We start from the raw sequence: 23,992 nt of genomic DNA, 5'->3' as shown, positions 1-23,992 counted from the left end.
CCTCTCGTCGTTCCTCGTCGTTCCTCGTCGTCGTTGTCGCTGTCGCCATCGGTCGTCGACGACGCACTACCGCGAGAGCCAAGTGCATCTGCGCGATTGAACACGTCTTCTCTTACGTTTAAACCGCAAGCTCAAAGTCTCAGCTGCATCTCCCGAGTTTCCCCCCTTTGCGAGAGACCGCAGGCGCCTGTGGCTGCGAGCGATCGTCGTCCCTTTCTCCGTTCCTCCTATATCTCGTCGACGTTAAATCTTAGATGTTGCCAGCATGCCAGCGTGGTACTCCAATGCGATACACGGCGGCCATTGATTTTCGCAGCTGGAAAATTATGACCGGATCGCGATTGCATCTCTTTAGAGTTGGATAAACTCTAGTTTAACCTAATTAGCCCGCAGTTAATTATCTGACAAGAACTCGTTTTATACGGAAGCATATTTGATTGCCAGATCGATAGAGCGAACGTTATATGTAGATACACGAAGCTAATCGATTACCTGCTGCATGTAATTCGAATATCGAGCAGCGATAAAACGCCTCGCGATTCTTTGAAAAGCTCCGATATGCGTTATCGGGGATAGAAATGAACGTTCGTTTTTCACAGAATTTATTTTTAGAAATTTGTTTATAATAGAAACTTTTTACCTCGATCGCGCGCATTGTATCAAAAGAAAGAACATCAATGTGAAGGAAATTCTATTAAATGAAATCAGATTATTGCAAACACGTGTAGCGTTTGTGATTTATTTTCACGTTATATTTGGATTACTGAACATTTCAATAGGATTGGCAAGCTGCTTTCAAGCGATATCCAGATAGCTCGTTCAATTAGGCTCTAAGTGGTAAACTGCAAGTTTGCATCGGCAAATCGCGCAATTTTATTTTCCCAATAATCTCCATTACTTACGACGCCCTATACATTTACACAAGTTTCCATAGCGTATATATCGTAATGCGTTTATCTCTTCAAGCGACCGTGTACTATACGCACACGTACAGTATACATCGATTTGCACCTCGGGCACTGTTCGAAACACATGATCGCGCCAAAGTTAGATCCGTCTGCCGCGACAGGAGGGAGGGAGGGAGGGAGGAGATGGGATAGGGGAGGGTTGTATACCGCAAACAATTGGGAACGTCGTCAAAGTTCTCGCTTCGGTTGACAGCGTAACCGCACTTCACAACACGCGAAATGCGAATCGCATCCGGCAGTTTCGCGACACGCGATGGAAATCTATACATGCACCGCAGAGAGATGCAGTTTGAAAGGTGAGACTCTAAAGAGCTCGCGCAACTTTCATGTAAAGCATGTATCTCTCGACACTTTCGATATCTGTTATTCATGCGTCTCATTTTTTTTTTTTTTCTTTTTAGCGATCGACATTGCGTGACATCTCCTGCGATGCGATAATGATAATAAAACTAAGTTTTGTTGGATAATTTGGGAATAATAGAATAGGACAAAAATCACTATAAATGACGATGTCAATTATGATCTTTCTTGATTCTTTACACGTAATTCATACTTGATTTCAGATATGATGAAAAATAATTAATGAATTCACTTGGAAGCGTATGATAGTTCCTCGATGTTGGAATATCTATATTCTTTTATTTTACTACGTTTCGTTTCATGAACAATTGTATGCTCATTTTCACGATGCGACATTTCCGGAAAAATCTCTCATTTATCATTTCTATGGCGCGCTATCTCATGTAAAAGAACGTCGTCGTCCGCAACATCCATCTGCTCAAAACTGAGTAAAACGATATTGCGTTTCGTAACATTTCCTCGAATCCCATGCAATGCTTGAGAGGGTCTTCGGAATCGTCCCTTCTTCAAAGTGGAATGTCGAAAAAAATAGAATGCCATTCTTTTTTACTGTGAGGGGTAACTACAGTTTTTTGCCATTTTTTCCTTATATCGAAAATGTCTAACCGGTTGTTTCTCGATCAGTAGAACAATCTCTCTGATATATTTTAAATGCACTCACGATAAGAAACCTTTTTTTACCTTTTTACCAAATGTTTTTTGATGTAAACCAGAATTTGACACTCTAATCATAGAGGAATCTACTTCTTTCTCTCCCTCTTCCCCGATAAAAAATTGAGCGTATATTCTTTTATAGTTTATACTCAAAGCAAAACGATAATTTTGTCTCTGTTTAAAGAATTTTTTTTTTTAAAATCAACAAGTTACAGAATTTGCTTTGTTTGAGCGGACACTTTCACAATTACATTCGATAAAATTTTCACAAATCGCGCAAAACGCTGCGCGCTATTAGAGACCGAAAAATCCGCGCGAGAAACGTCTTTGAATATGCAAGACAACGCCGCGCTATCAGAAAATCTCATCTCCTTCGCCGGCGGGGGCAATGAAAATCTTTTTGTGAATAAGGTACAAGCATATCTTCTCCTTTATAGCGCACGATATTTCTTGAAAGGAAATCCCTCTCTTTTTTGCTCCCATCGTTTTTCATTCCGGCAACCAGGGGGGCTTCTATCCTTGCCTTGTCTCTCGCAAAAAAAAAAAAGAGCCACTGCGCCACCGAAATTCGGTATGCGAAAAAGTAACGGGCGCAATACGTCTCGTAATTTGATACGCGTCAGTACGAGAAATTCTTCGGATTGCGCGCGAAACGCGAGGTGCATAAAAGCGACTAATGTAAAGTACGAGTACTATGCTGGCGGTGCCAGAAAATCGTATCTCTCTTCCCAGGGGGCATGAAGCAAAATCTTTTTGTAAAAGAGATACCTTGCATTTCCTCTTTTATAGCGCACGATATTTCTCCGAAGAAAGCGCGTCCCTCTTTCTTTCTTTCTTGCTTTCGCGATGACGATCGTGTCTCGTTCTAAAAAGATAAGTTTTCAACGTATATTTCTCTCTAAAACTAAAATTCAAAGAAAAGAAAATGCAGAATTTATTTGCTCAAAGCCATTGTCTGTTTGTAAGATCGATAAAATACATACTGGCATGTTAATAATTTTATATACACGTAAACAAGAAATGTATTTATAATTTCTGTTATTCTTGTAACAAGAATGTATTAAGCTAAATTTTATTTTGAAATATGATCAAAATGCAATATATAATTTTTATTTATTTCTACAATTTTGTAAAATATCAACTTTCTCCAATTATCGATTTTACATATTTTACAATCATTCAAGCAACCAAGTTATTTAATGATTTTTATATACATGAAGCTTATTACTTGCAGAAAAAAATTTTTCAATTGTTAATAGTAATGGAGATATGAGTTTAGAGGAAAGCTTAATTAATATAGTAAGTAATTTTTTATTTACTTAGATTGATATTTCATATTGTGAATTAATTTCAATTAATAAAATTTATATTGGTACACATATTGATTTATGATAATCTTGCTTTGACATCTTAATGATGATTATTAATTTAATCATCAAGGCCATTAAGCATGTCAATCAAAGTGTATTGTCATTTATATCTTGTCTAGTGAATGAGGGAGGGATGAAACGAAAATATTCGCGTTTCTATTCCAGGTAGAATTCTTTTCTATATCGGTATTGATTTAAACGAAAGTAGATTGATCGTTCGTGAAGGCCGTTTGCGAGTGTAACGGCACGTTTGCATGTACACATTTCTGAACCTCAAAGTCACTGACGATAAGCGTTGCGGTAAAGTGACGCTTGCCGCGACTCGGTGAGTTTTCCAGGACCCTTGAGGAAAAATTTCGAGTCGGCCGTCCCTCGAGCGATCCGTCACGCGGGTGCTCGCGATGGCTCCCGGTATTAGACGCGCGCTATTCGCCGAAACGTTTTCGCGCAAAATGTCCTCGGATGTAAAAGGCGGACTCTGGGCGGAATCCTCGCCCATAAATTCCGGTTGTCCTATCCCTCGGCGACATGACGGAAGGTACCCTATACATCCTCGCCGACGGCGGACTTAATAAAATGCAAAGACGACGAGCACACGTTGCCAGGACGGACTGACATATCGACGCAATACCGACCCGCCGCCGCCCGGACCTCCGCCGCTCTAACGTCGCCGTCCTTGGCAGAGGGAGGACATAGAAAAATCGCCCTTCCGCCGGAAAGAACGCTCCCCGGCATACTGTATAAGGCGCGACAACGCTAACTTCGTTATTCACGAGGGCGCGAGCGTGCGGCGTTTTTAGCCTCGCAGGACGATTCGGTATTCCAACTCGTTTACATGCAAAGGTAAAGACCGATATTTTTACGCGTTTTCTGACAGCCTTGACGAAATAATGCTTATTGAGAAGAGAGCGGTAACGTGCTTGGTCTATTTAAGTATTAAATTTAAATGTAATATTACACTTTCAAACTCTTTTATATACATGAAGTTTATTAGCTTGCAGAAAAATTTTCTTTATTGTTAATGGACGCGAGAGGAAGAGCGTTTAGAGGAAAGCTTAAATCAATAAATGTTTCTCAATTTAATTAAATAATTAAATAATTATCAATTAATTGATATTTTCTATTGTAAATTAATTGCAATTAATAAAATTTAGTTTTGCCACACACATTGATTTATTGATTACAATTTTGCTTTGATATCATCAATGATGATCATTGATTTAATCGCCAACCGAAGATGCCCTGTCATTTATATCTTGTCTAGCGGATGAAGAAGGGATGAAAAGAATGCATGAGGGATATTTTAACGGAGTTAAATCGTCTTGTTTAATACCGCTCTATTACGCGGAAGCACCGTCGACAATGGCCGGGCTCATTATGCGATAATAAAATGTGGATTAGCGGAGCGTGCATTGTTCTCTATGCAATAACAATTTCGTTTAAATCGCATGCGAAATACACTCATCGAAACGAGATAAAACGACCTCATCAAGGGCTAGTCGTAATTGCATTATATGCCCGTTTCAGTGGATTTCTGACAAGTATGCTTCGTCGATTGAAACTATAGGTTATTTTAACGCGGTATTCATGATAAACAATGTCTAATATATTATGCGTTTGCCGCAAAGTATAAACTAATCGCATTAGTTTCGCAGCCTTCATGTATAACGCGTCATGCAAACGGCCGAACAACGCGTCTAAATCTATTATTATTATGCCAGCGTAAGTTAATGACTTAATGTTTGACGTTAGAGAATGTATACCAACGAGCTCTAATATGGTAGAATAGCGTGATAGAATGTAGAATAGTTGTATTAATAATTTTATTTTATAAAACAATTTTTCTGTAGTTGCTACGTAATTCGGATGTTCAAAAAGATTTCTCTACTCGTACATAATAATATAAAAAACATCCCATATTTTCTGCATATATTAATGCATATTCTGCATTTAAAAAATCAGTTGTTTAATATAATTTATTTTGAGAAATTTTCCAGCTCAAATTTTTTTTTCCAAATTGAACAAGATTTTACGTACTCGCAAAATAAGACGATAAATCGATATATTCACAATGCGCAATTTCCTTCCGCTGTAGGAATGAATTTCTGTAAATTTATCTTCATACTATCGACGCAAAGAGGGAGGAAAGAACGATAATTCACGGAGGGGAGTAAATGCGTCCTGATGCGCGCTTAAAAATATTTAGAACGATGCTGGCGAGGCGAGGGGGTGCGAGTGCTTTTCCATACCACGTTCGTTCAGCAACGTTCGTTGTCGGCGAAAGGGATGAGAAGGAGGATGGTCGATGATGGGATGGGGATGGCACGGAGGGTGGGAGGGAGGGGTTAACGCGTTAAGCCGTCTTGTTTAATATGGCTTTATTACGTAGGTGGTAACGAACCGCCTGGAGGCCATTATGCGGCGATAAAATGCGCAATGCCCGTTGCACGTACATGTCGTTTCGCGTGCACCCCGACACGGACGACCCCGTGCCGTGATATGCTCATGCGCATGTCGGAGATGGACCGAGCCGGATGAGGCACGCGTTCGCGAGATAACGCCCGCGGTCATGTAAAGCGTTACGCCATGGTCGCCATGGCTACGCAAAATTCAATTCCGCCCGTGGAATCGAACATTAGGCGCGCACGTAGCCGCATGAGATTTTTGAAAAATTGCATTATGTCCACGAGAGTACGAGCGTATGTAGCTCGTATTCGCGTTTATCCTTCTCGATTCTCGATGATCTTTCGATCGAAACCATCAACCCTTCTCTACTATGATACAGTACTATATCGTGATGACGAAATTTCTTTTTAGTTGAAAATGTATTTTTAATGCTACGTGGAGATATGAAAAAGTCACGTATCTTATTAGCTTTAATAGCTAAAGAGAAGTAATATAGATAGTGCATAGACACGTGTCGGCATCTCTTAAAACTTGCTATCCAGAAGCGAGCATTCTTTTCTCGCCGCGGCGATCCAATAGTCGGTGGAGTTGGTGACAATTTTTCTCTTCGCCAGTCAAGCCGCTTGTAATACATGATGCGCCACCCGGCACCTTCCACTCCGTCGCGTTTATCCTTATCGCTCTCGGAATTTTCTTCCAACGCGAGTCCGCAATTCTCGCCCTCGCGAAGGGATTCGGGCGCCACATTCGTGTCGCCATTTCTCTAGCTGGCTGCGGAGGACAGGGCGGATGGTGGAAGTGGATGGGTGTTCGGGGTTGGTTTTCTCGAAACGCAAGGGTTGAGAGACGGATGAACGATGTGTGAGGTATGTCAAATACGTGTGCCGTATTTTCCGGAGAATCGTGGCCTTCCAAAATGTTGGGTGTCGTTGGCGGCGTAGGCGCTGGAAACAGCCAGTCGGGAGTGGATGCAGGTGGTGGTGGAGAGGAAGGAGAATGGATTTGGTTATGCGTCGCCACGTCTCGGCTGGATTTGTCGCCGTCACCTCCTACCGAGAATGAGAAACTCGGTGGAAAAGAGGGGTTCCCACTGTACTCCCCTCGAAACAACTTTGAGAGAGACCGAAACGCGATGTAAATTTTTTTCCCCCCCGTTTCCTCCTCCCGTGGAATAGTTGAGCACCGTTCGAGAAAATGTCAGTTGCATTGTGACTGTGCTAGTCATTGTGCGAAGGAAAGTATAAATTCTGAGGAATTCGATAGCTCTTTTTACGAACATGCTCGAATATGTCGTTTTATAGATAGATAAGACTTATGATTATTGTATATATAATATTTGTAATTTTAAAATAACTTGGTATTTATTGCTGTATTTATCGAAAATATAAATTATGCAAACAATATGGAGATGCTTCGTGCATTATTTATATATTTTATATTATTTTAAAATGTGATTTCTATCGTGCAATATATCAACGATTAAGAAATAATTATATGCATCTTAATTTAAAATTTGTTTTCATTTTTTCTTAAGCATACCGATAAAAAAAAAAAAGTACTTTCATGAAAACTGAAATTAACACAATCTCGCGATGTAATCTGTTACATTTAGTTCTCAGACGTAGCGCGTTATACGGATGAGAAAACACTACATTTAAATTACACCCGTGCCTTTTGCGCAAACTCGCAAACAGACATGGCAATGTAAAAACAGCACTTTATAGAACCGGGGATTCCGTCTCTTTTTCGGATTTATGAAAGCCGCGGGAGGGCGACGTGTTAAACGTTTCTCTCCGGGGTTTTATACACACATTTGTATTACTTTTATCTCGACGGCCGTGTTGTGAAATATACTCGCGCATCAGTTCCTAGATGCAGTCGGATATGCCCGACAAATTTCGTACCTTGACAAAAATAATAGAAGATCGTATTTCAGCGTGAACTCAAAGTACTTTAGAACGGACGTATCTAGATCGCGACAAGAGACACGTCTACACGGACACTCTGAAAAATTTAAATCAAGGAGACAAAATCCTTTACGCGAGCCATAATTTTTCTCATTATCCCTTAAGATTTATTTAAACAAAGATAATGTACTTCTCTGGTTATATATCAGAATAAAGAGTGCAAATCTTTTATTACACAAAAGTTTTCGCGAAATTTATCTTTTTATTTCGAAATACGACACGAAAATTGATTTATGTTATCTAATTATAATTTGTAAAAATCTCATTATTATAAAGAATCGTAAAAAATTAAACGAAAAGGGGATGATGCGCTGTATTAAGATGATAATCACTTCGCTACCGCGAAGTCGCGTTACGTCCTGCAAGAGTAGAGCAATGCTAGCCACCCTGTCTGACGGGGGGTTGCCATTCACCAACGAGTACGGATACAGGATTTCGCAGTCGTTCGTTCCGGCGGCCTCCGATTCAACCCCCACCGCAAGCCGCTTCTCTTTCCGCGCCGCAAACTCCCTCAGCTTGTTAATCTCGCTAACGTCGCGCCACAGGTGGTGACCTCGCATTGTCTCTTCTCCGCCGTAGCCTCATCAACGTCAGCCACCTTCTATATTACCGAATGGATTATTTACCGACTTAATAACGCGCACGGTCTCCACCTTTGACCGATGTGCAGTAACGTGTGTGTATCGCCTCAACGCGCGATTCTCATGTGTGGCGAATCAATTGTCCAAATATATTTCACGATTTTACGGCTTTTTAAAATCATGTTTGATCGCACGACAATCCCAAGAGATTATCTCGGATTGGCGATGCGGGAATGGATTTGTTCGCGCAACATGTAGTATCTATTGTGCAGTTGGACATGAATTCCCGTCGTCGTCGGTGCGCTTCGTCGCAGTTAACGATGTTAGATACTACTCATCTCCTTTGATAGCCTGTTTAGGAGGATAATAACGTCCAATTCTCTCGTATCATCCCGCGGAAATCTATTGAATCACATTTGCTCTACAAGCTTGCGCCTATCGCGTTACGTTTATTATCATGCGATCAAGGAAGGCTCTCGGATCATAACATTGAACGAACGAGCTTTCTCAAGTAGGGAGCCAATACTCCGCGGTCTCGCTTATCTCTGTGCAAACGGGTATTATCCAGCATTATGCTCTGCGCAAACTGTCGATTGACAATGGCTGTTTGTCGTAACTAAATAGATGTGATTTATAGCAGATGTGTGGTAACGTTTTACATATACAGATTGATATGTGTATATACATGTATATAATAATCTTTAATCTTTTGGAATCAAAAGTAGGTAATGTAAAAGGAAAATCTACAATTCTACACATATTTATTATAAATTATAAATTTATAAAATGTAAATTTGACGTAGAATTTTTTTTCTTTAAAATTCACAAAACAAGTATCTTAATTTTTCTAATATCAATTTTTGATAGTTCTAAAAAATAAGATATTTTGAAACGCAAATATCGAGCTTACTACATTCGCATTGTTATTGAATTTTTGAGTTTTATTAAAAATAAATATAATGGCAAGTATATGATAATACAATGTCTTGACAAATAAACATTTTATTTTGTATTATCATATACTTGTCATATTTGTTCTTTATTTACGCATAATTATTTTATTAAAGATTCTGCAAAAATATTATTAAATTTTCTATTATACTTATGAATGATTGAAATTGCATCCGTTTACTTTTGCCTTATCTTAAATGTCAAAGCCCGTTCTGTTAGGATTAGAATTTTATAGTGGCGCACCGGAAGAGAAGATTAAGCGTTCAGATTTGTTTACGTGCTTTTTCTTCTTTCTGTTTCAGGGGAGAAGCCATACAAGTGCAGCTGGGTGGGTTGCGAGTGGCGATTTGCGCGTTCGGACGAATTGACGCGCCATTACCGCAAGCACACCGGTGCGAAACCGTTCAAATGTCGGCATTGCGACCGATGCTTCTCCCGCAGCGACCATCTAGCTCTCCACATGAAGAGACACGTGTAATCAATCGTTTCCGCGAACGGTTCCAACCGCGCATCATCCGCAGTCGGGACTATCGGGACTTGTTCCTCGTGAAAATCGCGGATATCTATGACACCTCCGCGAGGATTTATGCAATCTAGCATCTTCCGAAATCACCTAATAGCATGCTGTAAATAGAGAGAGATTGACCGTCTGAAACCTTACGAACAAACATCAAAGAAATCTGCAAAGTTAACTGCATTAGGTGATCGCAACAAGACGTCAGACTCTATCATTGATGAAAATTGGTCCTCGAATATTACTATTGGAGGCAATCGATGATCCGCGAGACGCCATTTAGAGGTAATTTGAAAATCATAAAACGACCCATGAAAACAACTCGGAAGAAAATTTTACCAGCAATCGGACGGTGTGCTTGAAAACGTCACTTTATCGAAGTCCAAAGAATCGCGTGTATAACGACGTGCGTTTTCAAAGTATGCTAACGTATAAATGCGAAAGGTAAAAAAAAAAAACGAGCGATTACGTTCATCTTTAAGGGTCGAAGGAATGGCACGAAGCTTCGGCCTCTCGAATTCTCATGAATTTGAGGGGAGCATCGCGAAGCATCGCGACGGTCAGCGACGATCCAACAAAGAGACTGCATTCAACGTAATATAGGAGGGGACCTCCAACGAAGGGAGTAGCTGAATAAAGAGTTGCCCGAGAAGTCTCGCACGAGAGACGTCAATCACTGCCAATTCGTTACATTCTAAGATCAGCACTACCGTCAGGGTTTCAAGCTATGACTTCGCAATTGGAGGTCTTCGAAAATAAGAAACGGGAAGCTGACTGAGAAAAGCCTAAAAAAATTTTCGCCGAGCCTCAAATCGTTACCACAGCGCGTAGTAGCGGACGGATACTCATTCTCTCGTGAATGAAAATTGTAATATTGAATAAAAGATACGCTCCTATACCATACAAATCGTTTGCCTTTTTCAAAACGATTGAGTCGACGATCGTCATATTTATATTGCATCGAGATGATCCCGAGTATCGTCGATTCGTATTGCGAGTGTCGTGTCGCACGTACGCTAAAAACTATAGAGAAAAACGTAGATTTCGCGAGGACAATAATGCAGAGACTGTCGGTGCCAAATGTTATTTCCTTTCTCTTGCTTTTCTTTTAGAAGCTCCGCGTAGCTACTCGCGGTTAAGATCGCTCGCGCGCGCGCGCGCGCGGCACTCGCGAGACCGTCGACGATCTCTCAGTATTAACGGAATCGCACGCAGCGGAGAGTCGCGAGTAACGGACGCGACGCGTGGTAATTGAATACGTGATTTCGACCAGTTTCGACGGCAACGGGATTTGCTGCGCCAGGTGCTAATCCTGAATTTACAGTGCGAATTACAACGTGGTCTGTTGCCGCTACCATATAGTCCGCTTGCAGCGAAGCTTACGAATGCGAGATCCAATTGTTTTGTTTAGATCTATACTTTATGGCTGATTGTATTATTAAATACGACTTCAGCTTTCAGGTAATTATAGTTATTTTTAAGTAATTATTGTTGACTCTATTTTTTTATTCTTATAAAAAGAAACAATTTATTCTCGAAATTTGTATGCTTTTGGAGTAACTATTTCTTTAATGATTTTGTTTGCTTGTAATATACATGCTCGAGTAGAGAAATCATTTGTCGAAAGAATCATGATGAAAAATTTAGCAGAAAATACAAATATATATATTTTTTAATAGTCTTGTCATATAATCATTGAAACAATATAGATAAATATATATGGACAATATGATCCATATAAGATTTCCGTGCATTTTTTTTACGCAATCGAACATTTCACAAGTGATTTTCTATCTCGCGTACAATTGATGGCATTTTATCGACTAAGAAATCAGAAGATGTCATTTTTTATCAACTAAAAAATTAGAAAATTAATTTTTCTCGAAACTTTGCACTATCATTTTTGTTTGATTTTTATTAGCTTGGAAAATTTATATTTATAATTATATCATTTCATATCTACAAACGCGTTGTTTTACAAGATACGAGCATCAGCAGAAGATTATTCGTCTCGCTCATCATCGATCTAAAAGGTCCCGATATAACCATATGTAAGATATATCGCGCGCGAAATCGAATATTTCGGCGACGATGCCGAAAAAGAAAAAAAAACACGAAAAAAATTGAGATCATTGCGACGTGCACTCATCAAAAAAAGAGAAGATGGTAACTTCAAGAAGACTAATTTTACCTGATGTTAGAGGCAAAATAGAGAAGATGAGAAATGAAGATAACTAAATTTTAAATGTTCAGTGGCCAAATAAATTAATTAATATGCACGTAGAACCTAAAGAGTGAGTAAGCCCGACTGACGGAGTGTCGGCACGGTTCGTGCGAATGCATGTGCATGCGAGTATGGGCTGTTTTATGTTTGCGTGAATCGTCGATGAGTGCGTGTATATGTGTCTGTGTGTAAAGGTTGTATGTACGTGCGTGTGTATTTTTTTCCACGGATATTCCAAACCTGAAAGGTAAGGAATCCAAAGGAGGAGATAAGCAGAACACTGAGTTTGTATATCGTGCAATTTTTTCAATGTTTTATTATTTGTTACCATTGTTCACGATTAATTATAAATAAATAAAAATAAATAAATATATATATATATATATATATATATGTAGCACATTTACAATTTTAGAATATAACAGTCATGAAGCCAGACGTCTTTTTGATAGATATATTCGGATACCGTGGTCGTCGTCGCGTTCGCGACATCTCCCCTACCCCCCCGCCCCCGATCTTTTTTTCTGACGGGCAAGATGTAATTAAAAGTACACATAGTACAAGAGAAAAGAAATTACCGCGCGTGAAAGATGCAAAGTCTCGTCTTTGACCTCGACGGCCTCTCGTTAAATTCCATACCGGCCGCTGGAACGAAAGTAACAGAAGATAATTGTCGTTACGACTTGTTAGAGCCAGAATCCACGCATGTATAATTTGCTCTCAGACTCGCGCACCTAGGTTCGTATTTAGGCGTAGTGAAGAAAGGATTACGAGAATTGATACCGTGAAAGAAAAGACATTATCCGGACGAAAGATTTGTATCGTCAGGACGAGTGTTTCCAATCGAGGCGATCAACGAGTTTTGTAGATATATGTATATCGCTTAGCGAATGGTGCGAATACGTTGTTTTAAAACGAGATTGAAAATAAAGGCACGTGCAATTGCGTGAGTAATCGACAAAAAAAAAAACGGCAAGCGAAGAAAGCGCGAATACTTTGAATAAAAAAAGTAGCTAGACGTTTAGATAGATAGATGGATAGCTAAATCGTTAGATAGGCACTTAGATAGATAAATAGATTGACGAACGGGAATAGAGCGTGTGCGCCCAAGAGTGCTTGAGACGGATAGAGAGAGTATTATATATATATATGGTAGATAGATGGTTATACACATAGGTAGAAATATAAGTATCTAAGAAAACTCTAAGAAACTTTAGGAAAAACAGTATCGTTGTACGCGGTACGATAATTGAACATAAGTGTTTTATGATATTTGCGTACAAGAAAAACGAGATGAATACTAAAGAATAAAAAATAAAAGCATACATATAAAATTAAGTGCTGATAAAAAAAAAATTGAAAAACAGTACGATTATAACTGTATTATCGTGGTCTAAGATATTTTCAGTCATGTTGTATAGTAATTGTAAATTACACGACTTTAAAAAGAAAGAAAGAATGCAAGAAAATAATAGTCTGAGAATGAGAGAGAGAGAGAGAGAGAGAGAGAGAGAAGAGAAAATGATAGAAAGAGCAAACGTAAAAAGTGTTGCGCGATTTATGCTAGATTAGCTTTGCGTGGAAAAAAATGAATCGCAAAAAAGATCTTTGATAAAATGAATAGGCGACATCGGTCTCGAGTCTCGCAAAATTATATAATAAACGTCCCCGGAGAACTAAAAACGCAATGAGCTGACGGAATGCGTACTGAGAAAGGTATGTAAGGAGCTCCCTTTTAATAATAATGTTAATCATAAATAACAAATACTCGCGGTAACAGGGCACTGCGACGAGCGCGTAGATGTAACCACGTAAATTTTGAAGCACTTATCCCCATAGGAGCGGAAAGAAAAGGAAATTTGATGTTATTATTATATAAAGTTACGAGAAAAAAGAAGATTCGTCGCAATTCAAGACGTCTGCTATAATTTTATTAGTTGCAATAATTTTGAATATTATCTTATCAATGATATTTATTTTTTTTTTTTAATCTTCCTATAGCCCTTCTACACGAGAAATAATATTTTTATTCCCATTTTACTTTTAGGAATTATATTTTCTTTTTTTTTTTATTGTTTCTATATCGAAAAAAAACATGAATTATATTAAATTTCAGTTTTTCTTTTTTACATGTGCATCGCAGACGTCATGTATTGCCAAATACTTATTCAAAATGCTACACTGATAACTAATAGAACTAATATTATTTTTGGGGGAATTTCCTCGTTAGAAAAGAGTTAAATAGATAATGAAAATGATTACTATTACTGATATAAGGATTTTATGAAAAAAGACTTAAAAAAAGAACAGCGAGAGAGGGAGATAAGAAAAAGAGAAGTAGAGAAAAAAACTTGAGCAAGAAATAAAAAGAGAGAAAGAGAATAATGATGCAAGTAAATATAGAAGCACAAGTGGCGATATGCGAATGAACTTACAAGTGTGTGAAAGTGAGTAATGGATGAGAGTAAAAAAACGAGAGAGAAAGAGAGACAAGACATGCGAGAGTGAAAGATTAACGAGAAAGATAAAGATGATATAACTTATATTTTTAAAAAGTGACCTTTGGCATTTAAAGACTTGTAAAAATCGTGCAACGAGTTAAATAAAGAAACAAAATCAAGGGCGCAGTATATTAAGAGGCGTCCGTCCTTTTCCGTGTCTCTATTTCATGTACATGATGCACATACACATACATAATACACACACATACACTATTCTCGCTCGATGAAATACTCAAATGGTGCAACTTAATTAATTCTGAGATGTTTTTTCTACACTGCGATATATTGACACACCTATATTTCTAAAAGTTGTCAAGCGCATGTACAGATACACATACAACATAACACGAGGTCCGAAATAAAGAAAGAATCCATAGAATCCATACAGTCAAATGCGCCCGTGCACTCTAAATATGAAAGTGAAATGAAACAGAGAAGGGGAGGGGGGAGGAAAAGATAAAAAGAAGATAGTGAAAGGAGTCGAAAATCGAATGTGGGAAAAGTAAGACATGTAAATGGATTCCTTAAAATAAAAAAAAAAATACATCTTATATAAGATACAGCCAATCAGTAGACACGTATACTAATAGGCAGACGATTATCTCGGGGCCTACAAGGAAAACATTGATTTTGGTCAACGTGATTCTCATGCCTCGCTCATGCGATCGCTTTTGATCATCGCGAAAATCGAGTTTCCTCAATTTCAAATCGAAATCCTAACGTAGGATAAATTCCATTGAAAAAATGACGCGATTGATAACGTTATGTCGGGGGATGACACTTATTTTCGCGATGAGGTATCGAGCATCAAAGTAAAAACGGAAGAGAATGAATCAACCGACAGTCACCGTACAGTCACTAATGTCATTCAACAACATTATTCATGATAGGATAGCATTTTTAGGGATTTTATACAGGCATGCGACGGCGTTCTATGTTTTAGCCGAAATTTACTACCGATTATTGACATTTCTTCGTGTGTGTATGTAAATCGAGTGCGTGCACACGTCACATACGTGTAATAAAAAGTAAAGTGAACGAAAAGATATGATAAGGATGATTTTTGAGAGAGTGAAAGACAGCAAAGAGAAAGAGAAATAGAAAGGAAGAAAATGCAGAGAATGTGAGAAACAAATGCAAGTCAGCAAAGATCATTTTTTCAGAATTCTATACCTTTCGTATATATACATTTCTATTTATATAACTGTGCATATTAATGTATTATGATAATGTGATTTTTTTTCTTACATATAATCCTGAGCGCGGAGAAACGAATGATTAAGAAGGAGTATTTTATATTACAAAATAAAACGAAAACACTAAAAAAAGGATGCGAGTGAAAGAAAGAGAAAGGGAGTACGAAAGAGACCGAGTGTGAGATGTAAAGCGATAACAGTTCTTATAATCGCAGCTTTTTTTGCCACTGAGGTATATAATTAAAATAAGGAACGCGCTTCACAGTTGTCGCTCTTTTCTCTCGATGTCATTTTTTCTTCTTCTTGATCTTCTTCTTCCTGTTCTTCTTCTCATGTCTCTACGATCGCTATTTTTTCGATGTTTTCGTCAAAATGAATAATGACTATCTGCATATATTATGTGTTCTAGTATCGTTTATTCATCTATCAGTGTAAGGGATACAACAACGAAAGAACATCATCAATAATTACGCTAATAAAAACCCGTGTACATTCGAGTATATAATCATTATCAGTAAATAATCAGCTTTCTATGTGATGTCGCACTCTTTGCCCTATGCAGACATCACATATTGTCATCTTCGAAAAGTCGGATGATTATCGATCATCTTATTGAAAACAAGCATCGTTTCGCATTTCTTGGGGCTGTCCATCGAAAAGCGATGCGAAAACTTTCCAATCGCTTCTCAACCGTTGCTCTCGAAAAATATTCGCTTTCACATCCCATACGGCACTGCGTAAACACGCTTCCCGTCACGAGAGTCGTTCGTACGTATCGATTGCCACGTGGGAGATGCGTCTACGTGGCTGTGCATAATACCGTGCACGCGCCAACACGCGCAGGAGCTTAAATCTGTCTACCAAATAATCTATTCATCGAGATATATATATATATATATACATAATTGTTTTTTTTAAATTTAGTAATTTATTTCCCCTTTCGTGTGTCATAAAATGAGTGTCATAGACTTATCAGCGAAGGAAAATCGATGGTCGCGCATAATATCGAGCAAAACAAACGCAAAATGTGTATTGTATACGATTACTAGAAACCTGACTGTTTTCGATGACAAACTACTGAGACTACGTAAAGAAAGATTGAAAAAATACGTATAAGAAAAAGAGAGAGATACATCTTTCCAAAGTTGAGAGCTAACTTGCCGCGACTCTTGAGACGCGCTGGTTTACTTCGAAGACTCGACGTTTTGTACAAGGTGTAGCGAGCTCGTATAACGAGCGTAGTAGGTGATCACATGTGATATTTGTGTATCGGCTATTATATATAAATAAATATATAAATATATATGTAAATGTATATTATATTAGAGTACTTTGTTAGGATATTATGGCTGGTAGTTAGAAAAAAAGAATATAAAGTGATGAAATGAAGGGAAAAAAGGGAGAGAGAAGAAAGACGAAAGCGTCGAGCCCTATCGAACGTTTCGCCGTAATTAAGCGAACGCCTCGTGAACGGAAGAGTGAAGGAAATCAACTTTCCGCGGAAACACACCGCTCCTGCCTAATTGCGCTATGCGTGGGCCTACTTGCCGATTTTGAAAAGCAGTTGGTCAATTCAGACGGAGAAAAAATTTACAAGACTCTAAATGAAAAGAAAGTGCAACCAAACGACAAAGAATATAAACACGAGCTTAAAAGGGAAACGGCAGGCGAGCGTAGCTCGTGCTCGAATTTCCGAATTTTTCACGGGGATCGTATAGTCATAAATATTCGTTAAAGTTAATTCAGGTTTAATCGATTCTGTGGCGAGGGTTAAATGGGAATTAACTGATTCTTTATTTCTTTCTAGTGAGACAACTTAAAAGGAATGGAAAGTCTTTGTTGAATCCCAGTTAACTTTAACTAATATTTATGGAAACCGTCCTGTCAAATTCTCACGGGGCAAAGCGATGCGTGACTTACACTCCGACGGATTCTTCAAAGCCAGGATAATCGATTTTCGATCACGTGTGAGAAGAGAAGAAACGCGAACACATATCGCGCAGAATGCGACCATTTGCGATCTCGATTTGCATTCTCGAGAATAATATCACTCGAGTCCGAGTGAAAAGACGAGTAGTTTCGCGATGCACGGTGACTTGACTTCTTTACTTCTTTCTCTGCCTGCTTGCAGGACGAGTCGCTTTGCGACATATTTGCGAGAACGTTAGCGAGAATAAAAATTGTCTCATTCGCCGTCGGCCTCGTGTTTTCGTCGTCTTTGAAATTTTTCTTCTCTTCAGCCCCAGGATTATCTACTGTCAAATTGACGAATGTCATCCTCATCTACTATGCCCGATGCTGAATGATACCCTGCATTTAAAGTCCAAGGTCTTTGGAAGTACGTACGAGTTTATCCTGCGCGTACGTCAAGCGTCACTTTTTTCCTTTTCTCTTTTTCGATTCCTCAAATTGCTTTCGCATTCGACGGAGAACAGGGAAGCGACGCGAAGGAGAGATTAGCAAGTGTTAGCGAAGTTTTGAGTGATTGTTCGTTAAATTGGCGAGAGAGAGAGAGAGAGTTATTACACGACAAGATAGGAATGTGCGAATGCGAATGCGAGAGTGTGCGAATGAGAGAGTATGAGCGTAAAAGATGTACAAAACGAAAGAGGACAACCAATTGTATGTAATTGCTTGCGTATATGTGTATATGTGTATGTATGCGCGCCATGTGTAGAAATCTTTGCGTGACGCGAGAATCAAACTTTGTGCGATATTTCTTAATATATTCGCCAGAATTTTTATATAAATTATTTACTACACACAGAGAGTCTTTATTACATATTATCTTTATATTAATGACGCTGCGGTTAATATTATTATTAATGTTAATTATTATAATTATAATTATTATAAGATACGCGCATATATATTGTTCTTTCTTTTCTATCATCGATTGTACAAAAGCAGAGAATGCCGTCTAAGTTTAAATGTTTAGCACGTAGATTATTTGTAATGTTATCATGTATACATATTGCATCATTGATTGGTTAACTAATTATATTTTGTAATTAAGCGTAGAGCGGGGGCCGCTTTTTGTGTCACATTTTGTGTCAGCGAGCGTTCCTTTCCGCCTACATTTGCGATTGAGTCTTTAATTCGATGTGTGCACGAATCGCTGAATAGTCGATGAAGCGCGCCGCGAAGTGAGCGATGTCGATCTTCGCGTTTGCATTTAACACAAGCGTGATAAGAGTTGATAAAACGAGAGAACGAATCTCTCGACACGATAATAACGGCGATTATTTCGGGCGCTTTGCCATAAAAAAAATTGCGCGTGAGGATGGAAATTTTATTTTTATTATTTTTAGAGGCCATCGCTCTTTGCGCCTGCGGAATCGCGTCTCGAAATTTCCACGTGCGGAAATTCTCTTGTCACGCAAGATGATCGATTGATAAATATTACCCAAGACATCTCTCACTCACGCGAGCGCGCTTACGTTTTCGTCGATTTATAATTGTTGTCCGCCTAGAGATTTTTGCGTTATCGAAAAACGCATGCTTCTTCTTCGGCTATCGGAGCGACCAGGCCGGCCATGCGCTTTGTAAATAATTTATTAATAAACAAATTTCTCATCGTGCTTTGTGAGTGAGCTTGCTTTCAAGAGTCCTTCTTAAGAGCGCTTATGTTTGCGCTAATGATGCCGGCGCATTATTTGCGATATACATACGCGATTACCAAATGAACGTTAACAATTCAGCAGATCAAACTGTGAATTCTTCGAACTTACAGTAGGACTTCGAGGTGCTTAAATTTGCGTCGCGCAACTTCGTTCGAGGTTGCTTCCAATGAGGAGAGATTAATTAATAGATTTGATATTGGACGCGAAATTGCTCGAGTCAAAAATCCGAGCTTTCCTATTATTAGATACGAATTAGCGTCAGAGCCGGCCCATCCGCTAAACATATTCTTGATAGAGCGATTAATCTGTTTTTCTTTTTTTTTATTCGAAGCGCGATTAAAACGTGCAGAAAATTTGCGTGCGTGAATAGTCTGCGACATGAAATACTTGGTGTTTTGCACTGAACGTTGAGAAGGATATTGCAGAGCAGAGTGTCTATATAAGCAGTGGAAATAATAAAATCGCTAAATTTCAATAAAAGCATTTGTTACTTTTCTGTGCTGTCGCCTCAGTTAGAAAAGACATCGCCCTCACACTGATCCACGACGACCGTAGTCACACAAAGTCTGCTAATTCATGTATATTAATTAATGCAATTATGCTATCCTTTAATTCAAAGATATCGCTACTTTCGATCCGTTTGTCTTGTAAAACGCGACGCGCGAAAATTGTCAGATAACTGCCCGCCTCGAAATCGCGCGAAAATGGCTGTATCCAAGCGGAGAAGGAAAAGAGATAAAAGCAGCCAGGCCGCGAATGAGTGTTTTAGGTGAAAGAGAGAGAGAGAGAGAGAGAGAGTGAGATGGGGAGAGGATGGAAAGAACGTTAGCGACAGAAAGAAAAAAATGTACGCGAGGGTGAAAACGGACGAGTGAAATAGCGCGAGTGAATGAGAAATTGGATGAATTAAAAGTCGGGAAAGTATATGCGCGAGAGGCTGCATGCACACGAGGCGCGTGTACGAGAGAGAAGAAAATGAGCGGCTCGGGCCCGCCTCGCAGCACTTTATTCCTCTTCATTCTTTTCTTTCCTCTCTTGGTGGCTCTTATATTACATCGTAGCGTACTCTAAATATCGTTATTTTTTAAGGAGAATTACACGAAGGTGGAATATAAACGCGCGCGATATTGAAATATATATAAATATATATATATATATATATATATATATATATATATATATTTATTTATTTATTTTCTAAGATATATATAATATATATATATATATATATATATATATATATATATATATATATCATCTGTATATGTATATTATTAAATTATGATATAATGCACAAATGTAATTATATGTACATGTATAATTATTATCTTGCTCTACATTCGGGCGGTGGTAAGAAACGGAATGTGGGATCGGGGGATGATTTGTGATGCTGGTCGTGGGAGGTTGAGGGAGGATGAGAATCGAAGATGTTGCACGGTGCGATGGCAAGCGAAAGGGACTCTATGAATGCGCGCGAAGGGTGGAAGGGCGGGGGTGGAGAGGAAAGGAGTAAGGGGGAGGCTCGCGGCCGCTGTAACCTCATCTTTCATGAATAGCTTGTATTTCTGCTCAGTGCAAAATAAAACGTACGTTCCTGTTGAAAAAAATGAAAACAAAAAAAAAAAAAACAAAGAATGACTATTCGTCTCGTCTTCTTCTTTCGTCCCTCCGTATTCAACAGCGCCCGGTCCTTCTCGTAACCGCGCTGGCCCCCCTCGGATAAATTGCCATTGTGGTTTCTCTTAAAGATGGATCGACGCGAGTATTCGATATCAAAAAAAGCGCGGACGCAAGTAAGAATATTCAATATCATAATATCACGAAGCCATACGAGGCACTTCGCAAAATTTAATGGACATAAAAAATTTGTTAGTATTTATTATTGAATCAATTTCCAATGTGTTATACATATTATATAATTTACTTTCAGAAATTTGTAAAATTATTTTTAATATTATTTTTTGCTTTATTGTAGATTTTAAATCACGTAAATTTCGTAGATTTCAATAAATTATTTTTATATATTTATACATTACAATAGATATATGGGATAGACGTTATTTTAAAGACATAAAAATACAAGAAATGTCTCACTACTTGAAATAATTTTCGTATTGTATGTAACGTGCAAAAAAAGACGAGAACTTTTTTGTGCATTACACATGGCGGGTTGACCGCTTTTACTGCGTTCTTTAAAACTATAATTCCCTCCAATGTTTGTCATAGAAAGACATTCGCAGCATTTTGTCATCGTAAAGGATTTATAGGAAATTATAATGTGTTCTTTTTCTGGAAATTTTAGCATACATTCAGATACGAAGCTATTTCGGACGATATGTAAAAGGACATTCACTACGCGCTTTTCAATTGATCAATCGATCTATAAACGACGTTTTACCGCTTTTGTTCCTTTTATTTTTATATTTATTTTTCTCACACTTTTATTGGTTTCTTTGCTTTTGTATCTAAATGTATGCAGATATGATGCAGATTTGATTAGCCTCTTAGCTTATATTATTTTTCGGATCAGTATTGGACCTACTATTTATCACTTCTGATCACATTCATTCTGGCTATATTTGGCTATACTTTCAATATTTATTAGAGATCAAAGAAGGAAAGAAATTCTTCTTCACTTGCTGATCGTTTAACGTTACCGGTAGGTAAGCTTATACATTTTATTCTAATATATGATCATTCATTGTTCTAATATAATTTTGCTTGAACTAATGCCAAGTTGTCAATTAAAATTGATTAATAAAATTCTTATAATAATATATATAATTTGTAATAACATAAAATAAATTAAAACGTTTTGTTAATTATTATTATATTACATATAATTTAATTAATTGATAACTTGTCTTTATCAGTTGAAGCAAAATTTTTTAATATATGAACATAAATGAGAATGGGCTGTTATCCTTGTATAATTAATAAAATCATTAGCATTCTTTACAAAATAAATTAGAAAACACTCACACTAAATAAAATGCTTTTTATTCTTCTTTATAATTTAATTTATTTTTGCAATACATGTATATTAAAAAAATTTATATTGAAATGATCAGCCCATTCATTTTGAGGCAAGAATCTATCTACATCTATTTACATCTACATCTACAATTTCTACAAATCCGTTACCTCAAAATAAAATAAAAATTTATCACTCACCAACCGATGCGCAGCAGCGGAGTTGATGATATTGATGCTATGTTGATCTGTGACATGCAAATATAAAGTCCAAGTTATAGTAACGATCAAAATTATTAATGTTAAAAAAATTATTATGTACGTCGAATTTTCTATTTAATATGTACAATAATAAGCCGATATATATAATGGAATAATTTTATTTAAAAATATTTTAAATTTTGAAAAAATATTTTTTTAAACAAAAAATTTTATAAAATTTATATAAATTTTTAAAAAATTTTCTTCTGTTTAAATCATTCAAATAAATGAACCAAATTAATATGCGATTTATATAATATATATAAGTAGTATATATACCTTAGGGTTGCTCCGCCGATGCCCGATGCCTCTAGGCCTGCACCTCCTCTCAAGTCGTCAGGATTCGTGAAAAGTTCATTGCCCTCGACACTTTGCACAATATTCTTGCATTTAGATATGCATTTAGATAGACATTTTGAACGAAATTTACGAATTTATGATAAAAACATACACGCGACACTTTGCATCGTACTGTCGAATTCCGCAATCCTTTGATCTAAAGATCTGTCATCGCGATACAGTTAGATATCATTTATCGAAAATCGCAAACTGCGATATATATGCTATTTTGCCCGAGTTATGCGCTCAATATATAGAAAGAGTTGTCATTGCGTACATAGTTATGTGTGATATATCAAAAGTTAATTAGTTTATTATAATGATCATAGCAAATTATCACCGGAATCTTTCATTGCATTAATTATTCAATTCTACAATTTTTGTCTAAATCATATTTAGATGGGCAAAGAATTTAAAATGTTGAATAAAAATTCGATAATATATACAGCATCTCGTGTTATAACTTTATTGTTTGAATGTCTCCGAGCGAATGATAACAAGACCGTGCCACGTAAACAAAGCGCGTCATATATTGTCAAGGCTGAATGTTATTATCAATTTGTTACTAAAATATTTTACGTACTATAAAATATATATGCGCGGAATATTACGTATTTAAATTATAGACGAATTATTTATCAAATGATTGATGTATCGCGAAACCATTCGTTATGTTAATTATTTGATGTTACGATTCGTGCGTTTTATTCTGCGCATTTTTAATCCGAATTATATCTAAATCGTCGAAAAGTCGAATGAAAGCATCGAATTAAATATATTTTACTTTTTAAACATCGTTAGAGAAATAAGTTTTGTCCGTAAAGATTGCAACACAATAATAATTTATAATTTTTATCTCTGTCACCTCGGTTCTTGAAACAAATCGTATTATACGCTCTCTTCGATCTAAAGATCTGTCATCGCGATACAGTTAGATATCGTTTCTCGAAAGATGATTAATCATTAATTGTGATAGTTGAAACAAATTATTTTTTAATATTTTGTCGTAATTGTTCATGTTTTAAAAAGGATGTTTTATGACGGAATATATGAAGCTCACACACCACCTTACTGTTCGAGAATCACTACGCGAATGATAACAAG

At 37.5% G+C, this 23,992-nt stretch overlaps 1 protein-coding gene across 8 annotated transcripts in view; it reads left to right on the top strand.

Moving 5' to 3' along the window:
- LOC126849571 (Krueppel-like factor 6) overlaps positions 1-19,273 on the top strand; it is a 307,018-nt gene extending 287,745 nt beyond the window's left edge. For all 8 annotated transcript variants that reach the window (XM_050591528.1, XM_050591526.1, XM_050591524.1 and 5 more), the window contains one exon: positions 9,560-19,273. In XM_050591528.1, coding sequence (XP_050447485.1) covers positions 9,560-9,735 — 176 coding nt within the window. In that variant the 3' untranslated portion in view covers positions 9,736-19,273. The remainder of the gene's footprint in view (positions 1-9,559) is intronic.
- Positions 19,274-23,992: the final 4,719 nt, after the last annotated feature.

The sequence above is a fragment of the Cataglyphis hispanica genome, chromosome 5, assembly GCF_021464435.1.
Source record: "Cataglyphis hispanica isolate Lineage 1 chromosome 5, ULB_Chis1_1.0, whole genome shotgun sequence".
NCBI classification, from domain to species: Eukaryota; Metazoa; Arthropoda; class Insecta; order Hymenoptera; family Formicidae; genus Cataglyphis; species Cataglyphis hispanica.
Note: the sequence above shows the minus strand (reverse complement) of the source record. Positions and strands in the feature narration are given on the sequence as shown.